Source organism: Lepisosteus oculatus, chromosome 4, assembly GCF_040954835.1.
Source record: "Lepisosteus oculatus isolate fLepOcu1 chromosome 4, fLepOcu1.hap2, whole genome shotgun sequence".
NCBI classification, from domain to species: Eukaryota; Metazoa; Chordata; class Actinopteri; order Semionotiformes; family Lepisosteidae; genus Lepisosteus; species Lepisosteus oculatus.
The window spans coordinates 9,831,890-9,854,508 of record NC_090699.1 but is presented as its reverse complement, the minus strand read 5'-3'; the positions used below and the strand labels follow the sequence as shown (position 1 = coordinate 9,854,508).

At 47.4% G+C, this 22,619-nt stretch overlaps 1 protein-coding gene and 1 long non-coding RNA gene across 3 annotated transcripts; both read right to left on the bottom strand.

Moving 5' to 3' along the window:
* Positions 1–10,042: 10,042 nt before the first annotated feature.
* LOC107077263 (uncharacterized) lies at positions 10,043–14,078 on the bottom strand. The gene is made up of 4 exons (XM_069188593.1): positions 14,014–14,078; positions 12,598–12,657; positions 11,442–11,524; positions 10,043–11,055 (listed from the first exon to the last, which is right to left on the bottom strand). The coding sequence occupies exons 2-4, from the start codon at positions 12,646–12,648 to the stop codon at positions 10,323–10,325; spliced, it is 867 nt and encodes a 288-aa protein (XP_069044694.1). The 5' UTR covers positions 12,649–12,657; positions 14,014–14,078; the 3' UTR covers positions 10,043–10,322.
* Positions 14,079–14,612: 534 nt separating this feature from the next.
* Positions 14,613–22,191, bottom strand: LOC138238328 (uncharacterized). 2 transcript variants are annotated; one of them, XR_011189383.1, is made up of 4 exons: positions 21,983–22,191; positions 16,523–16,561; positions 14,911–16,430; positions 14,613–14,682 (listed from the first exon to the last, which is right to left on the bottom strand). It is a non-coding gene; the product is annotated as an uncharacterized lncRNA (long non-coding RNA). The 2 variants fall into 2 exon arrangements; XR_011189384.1 differs by lacking the exon at positions 21,983–22,191 and adding an exon at positions 18,864–19,022.
* Positions 22,192–22,619: the final 428 nt, after the last annotated feature.

Sequence of the window (22,619 nt, the reverse complement as noted above, 5' to 3'; positions counted from 1 at the left end):
CCAGTGAGAGATACTTGTTTCAGCACCCTGGACAGTACCGTGTCCCGATTCTTGATAAGGTGTAATGAAACATTCAGAGTTACAGCATCCTGGACAGTGCAGTTTAAGTATAAGTTGTAAAGAAGCAGAAGACAGTACAGATCTCTTATGTTTCAACCTCGGAAGAATAAGAATAAGAAGAGAGTGCAAAGACAGGGAAGTAAAAGAAACAGTTGCAGATCAGAAGACAGCCATGCTAATAAACCATCAAATCCGACACCTGTTCATCCTGATGATAGTTGTGCTGTTCTGACTGTTCCGAGTGCCAAGCCTGCTTATAAAAGAATAAAAGACACAGGTTAGCACTCAAAGAGGAACATACACAGACGGATGGGTGCACATACACACAGAAGCTGCACGTGATGACAAGGCAGATGAACTACCAGATGAGCAGCCCCACAGACAGGTATTATGATGTGTGTTACTTCAGTAAAATCTGCATATCAGCCTCTATCGGATACTATCAGAACACTATCGGATTGTGCTGTGCAATAGTTGACTATAGTGTAAACACGGTAGGATATCCACTTACGTGTTAAAAACAGGACCAGTATAAAGGTAGAGCAACTGCTGCTGTAAATCAGGGCCTAAAAACAATTTGTGTTGCAAGAAAATGCCATTATGAAAACACCATTTACAGTAAGGGACTGCCTTCAACAAATTGCGTGTTTAAACGGAGCTGATGTTACAACAAATGCCGTGTTGTAAGGCAGTTGAGTTTTCTTTCCTACCCTCTTGGTGTAAGTGAAGGGTACACCTGGGCGTGCAATGGATGGGTCAGCGAACTCCAGGCCTTGGCCCTGAAAAACACACAGGAACCCGCCCGAAGGGTCCCACTGAGTACCATTCACAGATAATTATAATTGATCACTGCTTACACTTATATAGTGCTTTTCTGAACACGCCACTCAAACCACTTTACAGGAAATGGGGAATCCCACTACCACCACCAGTGTGCAGCCCCACCTGGATGATGCTCCAGTACTCTCCCCACACACCAGCTCTCAGTGGGGAGGAGAGCAGAGTGATGAAGCCAGTTCAGAGAGGGGGATTATAAGGAAGCCGTGATTGGTAAAGACCAGGGGGAAATTTGGTCAGGATTTTTGATGACCACAGAGAGTCAGGACCTCAGTTTTATGTCTCATCTGAAGGACAGTGCCTGTTTACAGTACAGTGTCCCCGTCACTATACTGGGGCACTAGGACCCACACAGACCGCAGGGTGAGCGCCCCCTGCTGGCCCCACTCACACCTCTTCCAGCAGCAGCCTCAGCTTTCCCAGGAGTCTCCCATCCAGGTACTGACCAGGCTCACACCTGCTGAGCTCCAGTGGGGCTGCCAGCTGGGAGCTAAAGGGGGATATACTGTAGCTGCTGGAATATAGGGAGTATAGGGCAGGCAGGTTTCAGCACTATGGACTGCGCAGTCAAAGTGTAAGTTGGCATGAAGGATAACGGCAGAGGTGGACAACCCTGGTCCTGGAGGGTCAACTTGTCTGGACATTTTCAGGATCTCTTGAAAGCTGCCACACCTGAAGAGCTGGGAGAAATCAGAATTCGTCCGGTTCAGCCCAGCTGGTTTTAGCATATTAAGACTACATGAAGAGCGGAGTTCGAATGAAGGCCTCAAGATACATGGGCCCTCCAGGACTGCGGCTGCAGGCCCCTGAAGAAGAGGAAGGGGTAGGCAGGTTTTGCCATGTACAGACAGCACAGGGGCAGTATAAAACGGAATGAAAAGAGGGTGCAGAGATGGAGAGAAAGACCAGGACAGATGTGCAAGCAGCCAGAGTAAAAAAAACAAACAAACGTTTAAGCCAACACCTGTCAAGGTTTGGTGCGTTGGGCAACACAATGCCAGCGTAAGGCAGAATGAGGAAGAAGAGGAAGACGGGGGTGAGCACAAAGACAGACAGAGATATGCAGACAGCCACCCTAATAAACTGAAAAGACCGGCACCTTGGCGTTTAACGGGCTGCCTTCACGGGAGCCACCTGCCTCGTCTGGCTGCCACACCTGTTTATAACAGAGTCCAAGACACAGGTTACCATCCCACACTACAGAGAAGGACTTTTCAAAAGAGACAGAAACCGTCAGCGGGACAGGTGAGCTAGGGACCGAGCAGCCCCTCAGACAGGCCTTGAGCAGATACATTAATGCGTGCAGCTGCATTCCTGTTTTATCTGTAAGATTTGCTCCCTTGAAAAAAAACCCAATTGTTAGATAGATAATACTTTATTAATCCCGTATGGAAATTGATGAAAGTAGGCTCCTATAGTTCATTAATCGTTGACTGTATAGTTCCATAGGTTTCCTACTTACAGAAGCCTAATATAAATCACGGTAGTGATAGTGACAGTAGTTATTGTAAGTCAGAGTTATCTGTGTTACAGTAAAGCAGCATGATGAGCCTTCCTTTACAATAAAGGGCTGGACCTAATCCGAGCCGTGTTGAAACCTATTTTAAAGTCTTCATTCTTTTTTTTTTTTACCTTCTTGAGGGAAGAGAATGAATGATACGGATTTGGCCTGGAGGGGTCACAGCACGGATCCTGAAAAACACACAGGAAAACTGAAAGAGTTTCGGGGGTGTCTGAGCACCAGTCACGGAGCCGAGCGGCAGCCTTCAGCACCCTGGGCAGCTCACGGTCAGGGCCGGGTGCAGACCAGAGAGGTGGCCCCGCGTGTTATGTAGCTGGCCTGGTAATCGCCCGAGATCTGGACAGTGTTCTCCTCATGGTGGCACAGTTGTGAGCACTGCTGCCTCGCAGCACTGGGGATCTGAGTTCAACCCCTGGGGTGCTGTCTGGGTGGAGTTTGCATGTTCTCCCTGTGGTCAGGTGGGTTTCCTCCCACAGTCCAAAGACATCCTAGTAGGTTAATTGTCTTCTGGGAACATTGGCCCTGGTGTGAGTGTGTGAGTGTGTGTCCTGAAATGGACCAGGCGTTCCATCCAGGGTGTACCCTGCTTTGTGCCTGTCGCTTGCCATGAAGGAATGGAATGTTCTCCTAATGAAGCTATTCATTGGTTGATCCAATTCATCCGTTAAGGGCTGCACTGTGGGATGAAAACCAGGAGCCAGTTATAGCTCTGTAGGGGCCAGGGCCTGGCATACCTGGCACAGAGAGAGGGAATGACAGACACACGTGGGCTCAGCTGGACAAAGGAGCGCAATCTGACCATGTCTCTGAGGGAGACGATAATGCTGTCAAGTCCAGAGGATGACAGATCGCTGTGTTACTCCCAAGTTGTACAAGTTGTGCATCGCCATTATTGTGCCATTTTCTCTATTTTCTGCAGACTTTCCTGCCGTTCATGTCGTGTTGATTGTAGCCCCAGGGAAAAGTAAAGGTTTGGGTGGAGCCACTTCAGTCTGTCAGTCAGTGGAGACAGAGTGCAGCACTAGCAGATGAGAACCACTGTTTCTGGACAGGTCAGGCTTCATTCCAGGAGAAATATTGAAGGGAGTGACACGGTGATTTGGCTGGGTGTGAGAAAGAGGGAGTAAGTGGGCGAGATGATAGAGCACAGGAGAACCGAGGACAGAGCAAGTGTGGACGGGCTACACTAGCTATTTCTTTGCACTATTGAAGTGTATCGAAGGGGGAGACTATAGTTTACCATGGGAGCAGAGGGAGTCTGGGGTAAAGCTGACTCCTGCCCGCTGTCGATCTCGTAGGAAAAGCTCTGGGGAAGAGAAAACAGTGCCACTCATCGCTCTCACATTAACAGGCATTAAACTGCAGGTCAAACCAAGCGTCATGGCTCAGCCACATTGTGCTACAGCCACCACTGCACTTGAGAACAGAGGGTGCAACCAGGTGCTATATCACCCTGCCTCTCACAACTGCCAGCCCACTGAGGTTGTCTGGCTGGTACCTGGATGGGAGACCTCTTGGGAAAGCTAAGGTTGCAGCTGGAAGAGGTGTTAGTGGGACCAGTTAGTCCCAGTTAGTGGGACCAGACCCCTGCGGTCTGTGTGGGTTCTAATGCCCCAGTATAGTGACGGGGACACTAGACTGTTAACAAGGCCACCTTCCTGTGTATGAGATATAAAACTGCCGTCCCGAGTCTCTGAGTCTCTCTCAGTGCAGGAAGCTGGGTGTTAGTGGACTGCCAGCGGCTCTCTATGCGATGTGACAGCAGACGCACCAGGTCGTCTTCACCCTCCATGTTCATGTACATTTGCTCGCACGCGTTCACCTGGAGGAGGAAGAGAAGAAGGGGCGAAGGTCAGTGTCAGGGGGGCATCTTACCCAGAGGAACGCCAGCAGGGTCTCCGGCGGGACGAATGCCAGGAAAGGGGGGTTCTGGTGACCTCTAACAAAAGCGGTGGCCATCCTGATAAAACTGGGAAGGAAGCGCTGGCCCTTGACACACGAATCAGGGTGAATGTCAGAATGCCAGGGGCCCCTGGTGTCTGCATCGGTGCTTCAAACCCCCACCAACCCTCCGCCAGCTCATCCATGGAGACCCTCCGCAAGGAGGCTCTCTGACCTTGATGCGACCGGTTGGGAGCAGGAAGGGTTCATTTTGATCAATGAAGACATTTCGAGATCCTTCGGAAAGGAAATCCCAACACCTCTCTAACCCTGATTCCTGACTCAACTTGACCCATCAACTTACTCAACAGAACTCAGACAGACTCTTCAGAGTCTGCAAATTGAGGATTTAAGGGCAACCTCTAAGTCTTGTTGGATTACGGCTCTCCAGAAACAGACCAGGACCTCCCTATCTTAACGAGGTTAAATAATAATAGTAATAATCATAAAAAACTTTATTTTATATAGCGCCTTTAGAAGTTGGCTTCTCAAGGCGCTTTACAGAATGAGATATAGGACAGGAAACAAGCAGAAGAAAAGAGAGAGAGAGAGGGACCACTCCTATAACAGGCAGAGCTGGTTCGGCCACAGACTGAAATGTCAGTGATTTGGGTGATGAAAAGGTTCTGAAATACCATTGGACAGCATTCCAGACGGTGCAAAGACTCCACTGCTGATCTTACAGGGCATCAACAACCACATCGACTGTAACACCGATGACAATGACGATGGACATGGCAATGATGATAATGGTGATTGTATTATCGGCTCTACAGAGGCACTAGTGGCATAAAATGTAGATTATATGAAAATGCAAGAAACAACCGTGCAGGGACAGTCAGGGGAAGATCAAACCAAGTCAACAAAGCAACAACAGGACGACCACAGGCTGGAAGACCAAAATAAGGGCCATGCAGATAAAATGCAATAGTAACACCTACAACAGTGTACAGATGTACACATCCCCAGTGGCATGTACTGTATTTCACGATTAGACTGAGCACATAACCCAATCAGAACAGTTTCTGAAAATATAACTGAATCTAACAATGGAAGGACCTTCTTACATTGGCAATCTGTTAAACTGGGCCAGTGCACGTTCTCGAATGTCATTTCAGGAAGGAGCTACACAGCTGCCCCTTGCTGAAGTATGAGAGGAATGAGCTGTAAGTCTGTCATCGAAGACCTTTGAGAAGCTCTCCAGTGTTCAAGAGAATGGTAAACAGAGGGCTTTGGGGGGTTTTTCTCCCCAAACCGGTTTTTGTTTTCGCAGCGCTGCTTCCAGAATGTGAGCAAAGCACTAGCGTGACCCCGCTTGTGAGCTATGAAGAGAATGAGGCAGGAGCGCTGAATTCTGGGAATGCAGTAGTAGAGAATATGGCCTCGGGCGAAAGTTAGAAAACAGCAGGAAGACACGCGAGGGTGAGAATCTGTGACGGCGGTATTCGCCTGCGATATGGGCTCTCCTTCCAAAGCTCTGCGCCTCTGTGACCTCTGCTCTTTCGATGCAACAGAGCTCTGAACAGGAGGAACCGTAGAGTACTGGTAAGTTTTCTATACCTCTCCCTAAAGAGAGGGCTGTGGTCCTCTGCCCACGCTGCAGCGGGCACTGTACCAAGACCCCGATACAGCCTGGGTGGGAGTCCCACAGGACCCCCCTGCACAGCTCCACTGTATTCCATGCTTTAATGTAAATGAATTGGGGATTCCAGTACAAATCCAGCATGCTGAGCACAATAACATTTGTTCTATTGAAATATTACATTTGCTTAAAATAAAACAAGCGTAACAGGCAGCGCCCGACTTGACACCTGTAATCTGCACATTGGTGGTGGTAGTGGGATCCCCATTAACTGTAAAGCGCTTTGAGTGGAGTGTCCAGAAAAGCACTATATAAGCGTAAGCAATTATTTTATTTTTATTATTATTATTATTAGTAACTCAGTGCAACTGATATTTCTTCAGGGCTTGTGATATAATTCAGTCAATAAGCGACTAAGCAGAAGTAAAACAGAAGTACGAATCAAAGGGTCCTTACCGTTGCTGTCTCGGCTCAGGTGTCAGGGCTGTGGGGAACAGCTCTCTGTCTGTCTCTGAGGGCTCACTGGCTCTTGAGACTGTTGCCCAGGAGAAATCAGGAGGCTTAGGAGCAAACTGTCTCTTCCCTGTTTTCCTCTGGGGTCAAGCTGTCTTTCAGTTTTCCCTTCCTTTGTGCTCTGGTCTTTTCCCCTTTTCCTTTTTATCTGACCTGTTTCCTTCTTTCCCCTGTTCTTTTAAGTGCTCTCCAGCATCTGCGCTCACGGGCCGGAGGTGTCTGTGCACTGACACAGCAGGGACATAGGAAAGCTGTCTGACGATCCCGTTGAGACTGGATTCACACGTCTGTGGGCACCTGCTGTCATTCTGAAGAGTGATAATCGCTTAAGGCTGTTTTCGTAAGTCATTCACCTATTTCCTCATGTTTGTGATATCTGAATATCTGGCTGCGATCTCAAGCCTGTAGGGACGCTTCCTGGACTGGGACCTTGGATTGTGTGTTGCTAAAGAAGTAACTGTTTGTTTTCAAAGTTGGCATAGGGGAGATTCCTCACCTCCTAAGGCTAATTTAATAATAATTGCTTACACTTATATAGCAGTTTTCTGGACACTCCACTCAAAGCACTTTACACGTAATGGGGATCCCACTACCACCACCAGTGTGCGGCCCCACCTGGCTGATGCTCCAGTACTCTCCCCACACACCAGCTCTCAGTGGGGAGGAGAGCAGGCCATAGGGATTATTAGGAGGCCATGATTGGTAAAGACCAGGGGGAAATTTGACCAGGATGCCGGGGTAACACCCATATTCTGTTAGAGAAACGCCCTGGGATTTTTAATGATCACAGAGAGTCAGGACATCGGTTTTACGTCTCATCCGATGGACAGCACCTATTTTATATTCTATTCACTATACTATACTATAATAGTTCAGAATACTGCCGTATATTAATGGCAATCGAAACACGATCACCGTTTTTGTTATGCTGGGGGACGAAATATTTATGTTCCTGTTTTCACAGCGCATAAATGCACGTTCCCATTTTGTCCAACTGTGGCAACACCACATTTGAGTGGTGACTCAGACGCTCTGAAAGGCTGGGACGATGCTGACCTGCCAGGCCGAGCCGGGCATCCTGTCGGGATCAACACATCGTTTCCCAGGCCTGGCGCGAAGGCGGAGCCCGAGGTCGGATCCAGCGCTTCCTGTCACACGTCGCCGGCGCGGCCCAGCGCCCGAGCAGCGTCGCGGACGCACCTGCCATCGAGGCACGGATCCATCTGGGACGCCTGGTGCTTGACAGTGTGACCCAGGAGGCCACTGCGAGCAAACTGGTCCAACCACCTGGAGTGAGCTCTAACAACTTCCTGTTTTCTCAGCCCTTCAGAGGAGCTGAAGGCAATGTCTGAGCTGAGGGAGGCTGACCCAGATTCTCTGTAAGATCAGATCACTTAATTGGCCATATACAATTTCTTGTATTAGGAATATGTCTTTTCGTATGTCTCTCCATGAGACACACAGACAGGGAGGGGAGAGAGAAGCTTGGGGTCAGAGCGCAGGATCAGCCATTATACAGCACCCCTGGAGCAGTTGGGGTTAAGGGCCTTGCTCAGGGGCCCCAATGGAGTAGGATTCCTCTGCCGGCAGCGGGATACAAACCAACAACCTTCCAGCCACAGGCGCAGATCCTGAGCCACAGAGCCGCCCCACCACCATAATTAGTCAGGAGTACAGGACGCATGACTGGGAGCATATGATCGCTCTCCACCACTCAGCTGAACCTGACCTTTTCAACATGGTCTTTTGGGGGAGGAAACCAGGAGCACCTGGAGAAGGTTTATGCTACTACAGGAAGAACATGAAAATTCCATGATGAGAAGAATTCCTTACACTTATATAGCGCTTTTGAGGACACTCCACTCAAAGCTCTTTACAAGTAATGGGGATCCCCTCCATCACCACCGGTGTGCAGCTCCACCTGGATGATGCTCCAGTACTCTCACCACACACCAGCTCACAGTGGGGAGGAGAGTAGAGTGATGAAGCCGGTTCAGAGAGGGGGATTATTAGGAGGCCATGATTGGTAAAGACCTGGGGAAAATGTGGCCAGGACACTGGGGTAACACCCCTACTCTTTTCAAGAGATTTTTAATGACCACAGAGAGCCAGGACCTCGGTTTTACGTCTCATCTGAAGGACAGCGCCTGTTTACAGTCTAGTGTCCCCATCACTATACTGGGGCATTGGGACCCACAGAGACCACAGGGTGAGCGCCCCCTACTGGCCCCACTAACACCTCTTCCAGCAGCAGCCTCAGCTTTCCCAGGAGTCTCCCATCCAGGTACGGACCAGGCTCACACCTGCTGAGCTTCAGTGGGGCTGCCAGCTGTGAGCTGCAGGGGGATATGGCTGCTGGCTGCTTATGCAGTGGAACCTGAATATATCCAATTTATGTAATCTGCCACTTTCTCCTACACCTCTGCTCCCTCTCTTGTTTCTGCTTACAGCTGAAGGGGGCTGCACATTGCGTGCTTGAGCTCAGGAATTAATCTCTTCTTGTTTGTGTGTTTAAGCATTATAGAGGCTGTGAAGCAGACTGCCCCCTGCTGATATACAAATATTACCGAGATACTGACCAATTGCAAACCTTTGTGTGGCTGTATTGCCTGTTGTCTAGAAGATGACAATAGTGTGTCCACAGAATCACTCACTTCTGCATAGTTTGCTTCATCAAATTCAGTGTTTCTATTTAATATTTATAGTTCCCATTTTTGTTACCTGCTTGCATCACTTGGCATTTATCTGGATTAAATGTCATCTGCCAGCTATTTGCACAGCTTTCAGTCCTGTCTAGACTATATTGGATTTCTTTTGAGATTTCTACAGTATCTGCTTATCCTCCTGTTGTGATATTATCTGTAGACATGATGGGTTTATATCAGGTATCTGAATGTTATCTGAATGTTAATGGTATCTGTCTATGTTAATTCATATTATCCTCACCGTGACTGGTACTCTGCCAAACAAACAAAATCCAAGTTTCAAATTCTTTTTACAATCTCAGGATACTGTATGATCACAGCTCTCTTATGGTTCGTCAACTCTGGCTTGAAGTTTAAAAATCCTAGATCAATATCGTGCTCTGACTGAGCAATGAATGAGCCATTACCAAGGCCTGCCATTACAGTGTCAGCTACTGACCTTCTTGACATTTCCTGTCTATGAGAGCAAATTTAAAAATGTTTCATGACTATTACTTCTTCCATTGCACATATGTCTCTGATTTTATTATAGGAGTGCATTGTAATAAATATCTAAATTTGGAAGTGTGTACCATATTCCTGATAGTTTGCCATGATCATTTTTTTATCAACATAGACTCAGAGATCTGTGATTCATGTCGGTTGAGGTTCTGTGCACTTTCTGATATGTAGTGCTACACCTCCCTTCAATCTTTTCTACGTGTTTGGAATCCTGCACATCCCAAAAGGTGCACTCATCACCCTTGGTTATGTTTTAAAATATTATTTGAAACAAAAGTTTGAACATTTCAGCTCTTAACAATTGCTGGATTAGACTGAATACCGGGATGGGCTTTAAATGGACAAAACGTCTAAACACCAGAAAGGATGATAAACCAAAGCTTTTACCACACGTTTTTAATCACAGTATAGATTGATACTGAGCTGTCATGTTAGAATATATAGGTTTAATGGAATAAAACCCTTGCAAGTGAGTAAAGAGCGTGCAAACTCCACACAGACAGGCACTCCTCCCTTGAGTCGAACCTAGGACCGTGGAGCTGTGAGGCAGCACCACACCAGAGTAGCAGGGGGAAGATCTACCATATGCAAAAACTAACATTGTAGCAAGGGAGACGTGAATAATAAAAAGAGTAAAGGACAATAAGGCAACAGTCTCATCTTATAAACTGAGACCTCCTATATAGACGTTACAGCTCTCCAGGTTGTACTGAATTCCACACAGCTCATCTTGTACCGACTTCATTTCTCCCGCCACATCGGAGACGAGGATCACCAGGTTCATCATGGAGTTTTCCTTGATCTTGTCTGAAGACGTGAAGTATCGCGCCAAGCGGCTGGGGAAACGGTTCAGCTTCTCCTCGGCCTTCCGGGAGGACTCCAGCGCGCCGGCAACTCTGCCGGTCAATGGGATAACCAGGGATGCGCGGCTGTCGTCCTGCCCTCTGGCCTGCCCCTTGGGAGTAGAGTAGTGGCACTTCTTGAGATGCTCCATCTTCCTGCGGAGGTACTGCAGGGCGTACGTGACGTCCATCAGCTCCTGCAGAAAAGCGCCGACCACAGTTTCCAACTGTCTGCGATCAAGGGGGACACTTCTCTGCCTGGCTGCTGAGACTCCAGGGATCACCATCTCTATGCTCTTCATTAAGGTCCCGGTTGCACCTTGGGAGATCAGGACCCATGCTAACTCAGCGAAGCTGTTCTTCCCCTTGGATGAGCGCTCTGTGGCTGCCATATTGGAGGCGATGGCGAAGTGTTGGTGAAATTCCATCAGGATTATCTCAGTGTTCCGGAGCTGGTCCAGACACTTCTGCATGGCTGGACGGTGTGTTGAGTAGACGTTGATGTATCGCTGGATTTCATACAATGCTTCAGCTAATTTGTGGGCATAATTCCTGTAACAGGAATAGGAGAAGGACAGGGGTGGTGGTGGGGGTGAGGCAGGTGGGAGGGGCAGAAATAAAGTTTCTGAAAACATTTTGGAGGAAACTTCGAATAACAGGGGTAAGAACCAAAGAGTGGAACCAAAATATACGTCTACACATTTCAGCAGTTCCATAGATATTACTCAGCATATAAAATATTTCTGATAATTAAGATGTAGGAAACCAAATCGATTAGTGAATAACATGGATAGTGCATGCCAATGGCCAACGTCTTTTATCTGTTTTGATATATTTTAGTGAGCTGTGGCAGGTCACACCAGGCCTATTCAGGAATCCACAGTTGTGTAAGAAAGAAGTCTCCTGTTGTCTTTAATTATTTGAATTGTAAAGCTCACCTGGCCTCTTGCCCTTGGCTTTGAATGCTCATGGAGGAGCAGTTTGATCTTTTCTCTTTGCGGGTCACCATGCAGTCTTCCTCCTGAAAACACACACAACAGACTGACCGTCTCAGAGTGAACAGCAAGCAGTGTGTCAGATGTCAGTTCCCAGGATCAATCGCACCTCTGGGAGCACCTTGTCCAGAGACAGTCAGAACCCAGAATGATTTGTACTTTTGTTGTGACGTAAGGGTTTCCTGTAAATCATCTGCCTTTTCCCTTAAAGAAATAAGGGAAACTGAACAAGGACTCTAACAGAGCACAGATCTAAGGGCAGAGTCAAGTGTCAGACAGCGAAGAGCCAGGAGATTACATCAGGAGATTATGTAAATGATGTAAATACAAAACAAAGTCAGCTAACACCAAAGAAAAAGACAGACAGACCGATACACACACACACTTTGTGTAAAAGCACAATAAAATTGAAATAGAGGCCAGGAGAGCACCACTCTGAGAACAGAACAACACTCAGAAAACCACAGCGCGAGTGTCAGAGGAGGGCACAGAGGAAGAAAGTAGAAGATAAGAGATACGCAGCCAAGCACACTGATCAGCTTCAGTACCTTGGGCAGAACAGTGCCAGGACAGGGAGGAAAGACAGAGACACAAACTGGGAGACAGACCAGAACAGGGACACACGCTCAACAGATAAGCCTATTCCAGAGCATCCCTGGCCTTTACCTATCATGGCCTCCTAATAATCCCTTTCTCTGAACTGGCTTCATCACTCTGCTCTCCTCCCCACTGAGAGCTGGTGTGTGGTGAGAGTACTGGAGCATCATCCAGGTGGGGCTGCACACTGGTGGCGGTAGTGGGATTCCCCATTTCCTGTAAAGTGCTTTGAGTGGAGTGTCCAGAAAAGGGCTATATAATGGTATTCTCCTTCTTATTATTATGATTATATGTCAAAAATATATATTAGAAAACTACATGGAACTTCTTCTCAACACTAAATAAACTCAACTCTTTTAGCCTGTCAGAGAAGGATCTTCGTTCAAGACCACGATTATAAACTGAACCTGGTTGCTCTTCCTTGTGCTGGAATGGAATTTCACAGACAGCACAGACAGTCCCTTTTGAATCAGTGGATGGGTCCATTCTTTTGACTTCCTACCTCCTTGACAGGCCTGGCACATAGCGGTACCCATACGCTCCTTCTCTTCATCACTTCAACCTGCAAACACAGGAAAAAGGTGAGGGTCCGTGGAGTTCAAGCCAGAGAGGCGGATCTCAGTGGTTAGTGCCATGGACAACAAGAGGGCACTCCTGGGTTACAAAGGTTTGCTACAGTTTTCGCACAGAGAAGGTTAGGAATAGAGAATGTGTTGCTGTAGTTATACTTACCCAGATACAATTCCCTCCAAACTGAAGAAAGATTTGAAAATGGGTTTAAACTAAAACCTTTTCTGTATGAGGTTTAGACTTCTAAGCAACAGGAGTTTATGGCAGGAAAGGGGGTTAACTGATAGGGATTCCAGATGTGAGCTAGGAGAGCTAGGGAACCCCCTGGGGAATTAATCCCTGACCATTTGGCCAAAAAGCTGTAAACTGGCCAGACACGTGACCTCCCCCCTTTACCATAATAACAGTGATGTCAGAAGCAGAAAGGAAAGGATATGTAAACCTAAAGTTTGTACCAGCACTTGGAACAATATTTCGGTTTTGTGGTTTCTTGCGGGAAACAAGACTTCGGCTTTATTGTTCCTTGCATGCAATAAACTCATCTGTTTAACTTCATCTCGGGATCCAGAACCTTATTCTTTCTGTTACACCAAAACCTAAAAGCCAGACGTCTGTCAACATATTCACTATGGATTTCCAGATAAATGCATAATCTTTCTTTGTAATCCCCTCCTGGGTTAATAGGATTTCACTGCTAGTTTACTGCCTTGTATATGTTTTTTAGGTTTGCTCATACGTTAATGAGTTACTCTGAGACAATGCTTCACTTCCAGCTGCTGTCCTGTTCTAATGTATGGATAGTGTTGGGGGGGGTGCCCTGGGTGGGGTGGGTCTGTATCCGAGTTAGAAAATTTAATCCGACTTATTGATTGTAATTGATATATTTTCACCCTACAAATAGTTTTCAGGATGCGAGTTAAGTTCGTCAATCCAGGGATGACTGTATAATGAAGAGGAGCTGCTCTGACTGAGAACCCAGCACAGCGGAGTGGAGGTATAAGGTATGATCGTGAAGCAGGAGAGGAATAGATTTCCCCCTCTCTGTGGGGTGCAGTACAGGAGAACGTATAATGAAGAACATGACCCGGAGTAGGCGGGTTTCAGAACCATGGACAGCAGAGTGCCAATATTAGTGCTAACAAATAAGAGCGCATAGAGTCAGGGAGGGAAGCACTGACAAGGTACCAGCACAGACAGCCCCACAGTGTCAGGATAGACCAGTGGAGAGAAAAATAGAAGAGAATCAGGGACACACAGCGGAAAAATGAACACCCTTTGTAACGTGTCATGGAATATGGAGACGGTGCCTTCTGGTCCAACGGATGGGGTTATTTCTGCGGTCTTCTACCTCTGTGAAAATGCAGTATTCTGGTGCACGGAGGGGCAGACATAAGCTCCTCCTCTTGACCTCTTCATCCTGAGGAGACACAAGAAGGGTGGTAGGGTGGCAGGCGCAGAGATGTCAGCACCTTGGACGGGGCTGTGATGGAGATGACGAGGGTACAGACGCAGACAGAAAGACCCTCACGGGTACAGACAGGAGCAAGTCAAGGATAATTGAAAAGCAATGGATAGCCTGCTTCTGGAAAACAGTTGTTTAGGTGTTACACTTGAAATAGGCTCTACAGACAAAATACTAAATTTCTCCTTTTGAGTTTTCAGAATTAACCCTTTACTTCTTGCTTCACCAGCAATGCACACTGACATACATCCCCCTCTCTGTTATGAACAGACAGGCATGCTAAGAAACCGCAGGACCTGTCCAGTTCCAGTTCCTCAGACAGCGCGGGTGTCCATGGGAGAGGAGGAACAAGACACGGAGACAGAGAGACAGACAGGTGCGTCCGAGCAGAGAAACATACTAGACCAGAGCGCACGTGTTTCAGCTCCCTATCAGGACAGAGGAGATAAATGAAAGAATTAACGGAGAGCACAATGGGATTGGTACCTTCATACAGCGACACAGTGAGATGTTTGAGGCTGTTCTGTATATCCTGGGTGCCGTCCAGTCGGTGTCCTGGAACACACGGGAAAATAGAGGATGAGTCGGCAGATTCCTGACAGAAGAGTTGCACCACAGCGAGGAAACTACCAGCACATGATGAAGACAGAGACAGAGAGGTACACAGGCTCACAGCCCTGGCACGCTTGGACTTATCACCAGTGCAACAAGGATCCTCACTCAAGTACGTCATAAAGAGGGGTCTTTGCAGATCAAGCAAGGGGGACGTGACCTGTGTCATACCTCATAGATGGGGGGGCGTTCTGTAGGTCGGCCATTTTGGGGGGCAGGGCCTGACTTCCTGTCCTCCACCTGTAAAAACAGCAGCACAGCAGGATTCTGCGGAACACAGCGACCTTTGGACGAAGCGATCCGAGGAAAGGATCAGCACGGGACAGGAAAATTGAACTGAAAAAGGAAGAGGATGGGAGAGGAGGAAGAACAGAGGGGGACAGACGGACACGGAGAAGCACAAGGGAGAGCAGAATACCTCACACAGGAGAGGGTGAACCTCAGGACTGAGAAAGCAAGGTCTGCCCTCACGTGCCCCGGCCGTTGAAGGGGAACTGCAGTGCCAATTTCTCAGACTGGCTAATTACATCTCGGTAACACAATGAATTCGGCGGAACAGGGTCGGAGAAATTTGACCAATTCCGAATTCAGCGCAAAATTGTGAACTTTGTGAAAGGACTGCAGCTCTCCATGTTGTGGAAAACTACCATTGGAGATCCCATGAATCGCTGCGTGATGCGGCCCTTCCTGCTCACTAGTCACTGTCATGCCTAATGTGATGCGATTTCCGGGTTAATAAGTACAGGTTGTGCAGCAGACTTTTCACCGCAGAAATTATCCAGCGTGACCTGCCTGCAGAGCTAACAAGTGAGTGGTATTTGTTGGCAAAACTGTTTTGAACTCGAGAGCAATATTTCTCTTGGATTAGAAGAGACAGATTCACAATCCTGCTTGTTTACAGTGTCACTTCACCTCGTTCTGAATCGCAGAACATGGCGCTGCGCAAACCTGGTAATTTCCTCTATTTTGTGATGTAAATTGGGGGGGTTTACAAGCTACTCCGATTCCTCCTGTCAGGATTGACCCGCTGAGGAAAGGGAAGATGGACCCTATGCGGGACCTTAGGGGGCTAGACAAGAGGCGAAGTCCGAGCCGAGTTCCGAGGGTCGTAGAAAAAGGCAGGAGAGGAGGTTTCCACTCCAGAATTGGGCAAGGCTGAAGCCGTGGTCGAAAAGGCGGTTCCATGAGTCTAAAGATGAAGGTCAATAAGTCGGCTCCCAGATCCGAAAGGGCAAGACGGGAGACGTAGTCGAAGGTGAGGTCCGTGGTTAGTAACAAAGAGCAAAGAGGGAAAACAGAATCTAAGGCGAGGTAGGTGAACGAACAAACAAACAACCAATACCAGGCAAAGAACAGGGGCTTCTGGAGGGTTTAAGTATTGTGCGAGGGAGGAGGCACGCTGATTGATGGAGTGTCGTGGTTGCCTGATTGGCAGGAGTGGTGTCGTTTGGCAGAAGCGCTCGGGGTTGGAGTGTGATTAGTGCGAGTAGTGCGCTTCCGTGCGAGAATGTGGTGGGAAGAAGGCGCGACGCCTTCGAGCCCCATAACACAAAAAGAGCATGCCAATTCCCCTTTAAGGCCAGTGGGTAGTAAGAGGGGGGTTTTGTGCAGGCTGGTACCTTTATGGGGGGTCGGCGTCCTCCCATGGCTGAGGGCTGCTGGGATGATCTGCTTGTCTTCCTCACCGCACCCTGAAACAATCGCACAAGGGGTTCAAAGCAGGGCCGGCCCCAGTATAGTGGGGGCCCTCAGGCAGAGTCTTGGCGAGGGGCACGAAACATACCTGGGATGCATTAGAAGCGGCTCTTCCACAGCTCTTGTCCTGCGGGAGGAAGGACAGAAAGCGTTCAGGCTGCGGAGTGAGCAGTTCCTCAGGCAGGCAAGGCCAGTCCCGCTGGAGACTTGCAGTACCGACGCACGCCCACTAGAGGGCGATCAATTCAATTCAATTCAATTCAAGGTGCTTTATTGGCATGACCGCTGAGTACAATCAGTGTTGCCAAAAATACAATTAACATCAAGCAAAAAAAAATATCTACAGACATTTACAATAAAGACACAATCATAAAATATTTACATATAGACATATGGAGCGTTACTGGGAGACAGACTCACTGTTTCTCAGGCTGTGGCAGGAGATCAGTGAGCCTCAGGACCAGCTGGCGCATTGGGCTCTTTGTTGTGCTCAGCTCTTGGCTCAGCAGGGCTTGTGGGAGTAGGAGTTTTGGTCGCGGTTTTTTAGGTGTAGCCAATACTTTATTACTCTCTTCTGTATTTTTATTAATAGTGGGTATTGGCCTAATTCGGCCCTGCACGCGTTGTTCTGTGTTTTTCTCTGCACATGGAGGATGTTTCTACAGATCTCCATGTGCAGAGTTTCTGTGGGGTATTTGTCCCATTGAGTGTAATCCTGGTCTGTGAGGGGACCCCACACTTCACTGCCGTATAGGGCAATGGGTTGGATTACACTTTCAAATATAAGTTGAAAAGCCTCCTTCTTAGTGACTTTTCTGGGTCCAGATGGGCTGGCAGTGCCCAGGTGTGACAGTACTGCTCCAGCAGTGCCCAGGTGTGATAGTACTGCTACAACAGTGCCAGGCTCTGTTGCAGCCCTGTTCTGGGTCCAGATGAGCTATCAGTGCCCAGGTCTGACAGTACTGCTCCAGCAGTGCCAGGCTGTGCTGCAGCCCATGTTTTGGGTCTAGATGGGCTGGCAGTGCCCAGGTGTGACAATACTGCTCCAGCAGTGCCAGGCTCTGCTGCAGCCCCTGTTCTGTGGGCAACAGCAGGACCATGTCATCTGCATAGAGCAGGAATTTGATCTGTGTGTCATGTAGTGTGAGACCTGGAGCTGCAGACTGTATCAACATTCCTGCCAACTCATTGATATAGATATTGAACAGTGTTGGGCTCAGGCTGCAGCCCTTGGTGAAGAATTCTGTCCTTTTGTTTCCATTTTTCACTGCACATTTATTCCCTGAATACATTGATTTGATTATGTTGTACACTTTACCCCCTATGCCACTTTGGAGAAACAGTCCTTCGTGCCAAATCGAGTCAAATGCTTTTTTGAAATCGACAAAGCAGGCAAAATTTTTTCCTTTGTCTTTTTGGTGGACATGTTTGTCTATCAGCGTGCGTAGGGTGTAAATGTGATCAGACGTGCCGTGATCTGGTAAGAAGCCAGTCTGACTCCTGTTCAGGACATTGTGTTCGGTAAGGAAGGGCCAGTATTCGTGTATTCAGGATACTGCAGAATCCCTTCCCCAGGTTACTGTTCACACAGAAGCCCCGGTAGTTGTTGGGATCAAGTCTATCTCCACTCTTGATCAGTCCTTGGTTCCAGGAACAGCAGTACACTCTCAGGCAGCGTAACTCACGGGAGGGCCACAACATCCCGGGTCCCGTCTGCTGAGGTCTGCCGGGAAGGGTTTTAACAACATTTCAGCAAGGGGGTGCAGAAGAACGCTGAGAATGCTGAAGGGTATGCGGGGAAAAACACGAGGGACCTGAACGATTTGCTAAGAAAACCCCGCTTTTCCAGTCACGCAGGTTTGTTTGTTTTGTTGTTGTTTTTTTGTTTCCAGGAGCCAGGTGAACTATGTCAGTAACTCGCGTTTTCCCGTCTTTCGCACGCAACAGTACGACTCAGGGTCGGGACCCGTTCCCCGTGTCGCCATAGCAAAACAATTACCGCTAGTTCTCAATCAAAGTGCTGCCTAAATTAAAATCTCATACAATTTAACTAATCCCCTACAAGACGGCGTATAAATAGGAGAGGGTGTGTGAGTAGATAGATACTTTATTGATCCCGTGAAGGAAATTGCAGTGCAACAGCAGCTTAACACACACAACACAGCCACAGTGTAACGAATTATATAATAATATAATAATAATAGTACAATACATACAATACAATACAAGAGTTACTCACAGTCCGGACACACAAGAACAAACTAGAACAGAACAGTACACAGAAAAATCGTATCACACGTGTGAATATAAATATAGATGTAAATATAAATATAAATATAAATATAAATGTATTGCACGGGTCCCTGGCATATATTGCACAAAAAACGGTTGTAAACAGGAAAAGAAAAGAAAAAGATGTATCAGTTTACTGTTCAGTCCAGAAACAGGTCACTGTCAATGTTGCCTCTGCCCAGACACACAGTGGATGCGTTGTACAGTCTGATGGCAGAAGGCAAGAATGACCTCCTGTAGCGCTCCCTGTCGCACCGGGGATGAATCAGTCTATTGCTGAACGTGCTCTTCATTCCTGCCAGTCTGTCATAGAGGGGATGGGAGACGTTGTCCATGATGGCCTCTAGTTTGGACACCCGGAGTGTGTTCGGGGTACACTCACCACCGAAGGGGGTGAAATAAAAACAGTAACGCTCCTCATTGAACACCCTGTACGATATGTATCTACTGTAGTTGTATTAAAACAAAACGTTTATTAAAACGTAAAAGGAAGACTGTCGTTACTGACAGGAGGTGGACGGTGTGGAAAATACAGGAGTCGGGAACCAACGGACCCACCTTTCGGATGTCACTTATTTTAACGGCTTCTAAATAATATAACGTTTTCCTTCATTGTTGTAGCTCATTATGAATGGCTGACTGTCTTTTTTTATTGAATCTTAAGGTTGACAGTTTCGTCTGTCGTCGTTTTCATTGACATGCTGTATCGAAGTTTTTTTTTTTTTCACGGTAACATAACTTTTCTTTTAGGGCTGTATTGGTTTTAGGCGGATTTTAACGAGCTTTTGTTTTCGACAACCGAAACGAAGTACGGAATAAGAAAATGGAAGAGAGGGGACTGAAAGAGCACGGGAGGCGGAGATCTCAGCGGGTGGCTGTTCCTGGACGCGGCCAAGCGTGTTCGGATGGAAACTAATGGCTCATCCGCACTGCTCGGGTTTTCGACGGGTTTTTACGCGTCTTGGGCGCATCGTTACGCGCCCATCAAATAACGGCCCAGAAGCGCAAAGCACAAAAACGGTCTCTGAAACGTATGCGCAGGGAAAGTGTAGAGGTTTTCCCTTGATCTAGCAGGGAAAAAAAGAGAGGTTGTGAAATACTTCTTCCACACTATTTAGTGTACAGTACTTCAATAAGTAATGGGTTTGTTCCATGCTGAAAAGAGAAAAAAGAAGACACAATGTTTCAGCTGTGGAGCCTTCTTCGAAGAAGGCTCCACAGCCGAAACGTTGTTCTCTTCTCTTTTCAGCACGGAATAATCCTATGACTTGTTCCTTGGCAGCCTGCGCATGCTGACGCAGCTCCCCACCTGAACTACTTCAATAAATAACACAGCGGATTATATTGCACCTGCTCAACGACCTGGAATCGTGGGATTGCTCTCTGAAGACCCTCAAGGCTTTCATGGAAAAGACATCCTACCCACTACCCCCGGGATCCAATCCTGATCCCGTGATGTGGGCAAGACGAATGGTTTTCACCAAGCGGGCCTCCACAAAACAGAGAGAACACCCTCCTGTCGCGGTGTTTTTTTTTAGATAATTCACAAAAACGTCTCACCAAGAACTCGACACGTGCTCAGCGCTGCCCTCTCACCTAACAGCAGGTGTCATGGCCGTTATGAGGTCATGTCTTTTTGTGGGGTTTTTTTTGTTGTCATTTTGTGTTTCGTCTTTGTTTTTTGGTTTGGGCGCTCATTTTTGTTTTGTATTTTGCGCGTCTGGGCCACCGTACCATCACTCTCACCAGAACACCGTACACTGAGACAGCTGCTGAGCCTTTCCCCTTTCCGCGTTTTTTCTTTTACCTGATGGCTGTTCTACGCAGATGAACGCGTTGAGGTGATCGTAAAAATGCACATATTCACCTTTTGAGGCAATGTACATATTCTGTTTGTTTTTTTAACATACCATGCCAATATGGTGTCCCAACGACCCACCAGCCCACCCCTTAAGTTACATTATTATACCTGCAGGGCTGCTGATGAGCCCGGATGCTACTAGTTTCCCTAGTGCGTTTATTCGAAACCCCGTGACTGAAGTGCCCTGTGTAGCTGATGGGGTCACGGGCCAGCCAGCGAATGAGGTGTTAAGCCATGTCACTGCCCGATCCTGGCGGTTTTTAGGGAAAACAAAGTAAAATTCTTCTGGAGGCGGAAGGTATACGAAAGACCGGTCAATGTCCAAGGCGGTCCAACGGGAACGCCGTCGCAAAACAAAAACGAGTTTACATAATACACAAATACACAAAACGACACCTGCGTTTATAAACATGCTAACAGGTCTGCCAGTTCCTGTGGGCCCAGCTCAATATAAATTACCCGTATAAAACAGCTGCAAGACATAACGCAACACCGTTTTACCACGGTAAAACAATTCCTTCCAGTTACACGGAAAGTTTCACGCGTGGTTCTTTTCTCCGGTAAAGGCGATTTTCAGCGCTCTCTCACGTGGCTGTTGCGTACATGCAGGTACACACAGGTAAATTCGGTACTTTCGGTACACACAACAAGGCAGATCTGAGTCACACACAGTGGCTCATTGGAGCAGAGCTCAAACAGGTGCTCTCCAGGTGGGACAAACCCCAGGAATGTGGGGCCCCACTTCCACAGGCTGGGTGGTCTGGAGCAACTGGGGTACAGTGCCTCACTCATACTGTAGATACAACAGCACAACCTCCAGCCCACAGCACACAACACACCAGTCATGAGTCCTGAGACTGACCCACTATGCTGCCCCCTGCCTACCCAGTCATACACACACATGCAAGCATTCACACATACACTTACATAAATACACACAGATGAACCCACCCACACATAAATACACACAACAGTTACGCACACACATAAACACCAATATTAACACATATACAAACATACTCACAAATCCGCAAACATACTTACACACAAACATTAACACAAATACAAACATACACATATACTTCCACACCAACATGAACATGTATACCAACGTACACAGAAACCCATACACACATAAACACACCAATACTAACACAAATACACACACACAAATCCACACACATAAATACACACAACACTAACACGTATACAAATACACACACAAACCCAGACACACACCAAAACAAACATATACACAAACCAAGACACATAAATACACACCAACATGAACACATAAGCAAACACACAAATACACACCAACACAAACACACACAGAAGCAGTGCGTACCATGGCGGTCTGGGCTCAGTGCTGTGTGGTGCAGACGTCTCACAGACCTGGCTGGGACTGGTGTCTCCCCCTCTTTCTCCGATGTCCTTTACTTTCCTCTCTTTAGCTTTTGCCTTGTGTCTCTTTTTATACAGTATCTGTTTTTCTTGCACTACTCTCTTAAGTTCATTTTTCTTCTCTCTTCTCTCTCAGTTCCCTCTCGCCTGTCTCTGTGCAGGTGACTGCTTTCCAAAGAGAGGAGACACTATTTAAAAAATCTGGCTGGTACCAGTTTCTCTTGGAATGTGAGTTGAAGAAATATTCGAATACCTAATAGTATTCCGGAATGGAGTTTAAAACCATGAACATGTATCTATTTCCTGATGCGACTGATATTTGAATCCAAAAGTGACATATGTTTTGTGAAAATAGTGTCTCATCCTGGACTGGGACCCTGCCTCTGATCCCCGGGCTGTAGGGTCTCATCCTAGACTGAGACCCTGACTGTGATCTCTGGGATGTAGAGTCTCATCCTGGACTGGGACCCTGCCTCTGATCTCTGGGCAGGGTCCTGTGCTGGGACCCTGACTGTGATCTCATGGCCCTGAGTGCTAAGTGTGCAATGAAATACAAGGTTTTAGTAACATTTGATTACAGAGTTAAAAACAGCTGTTCTTTGATTTGGTCTCAAAGGTCTTTAAATTT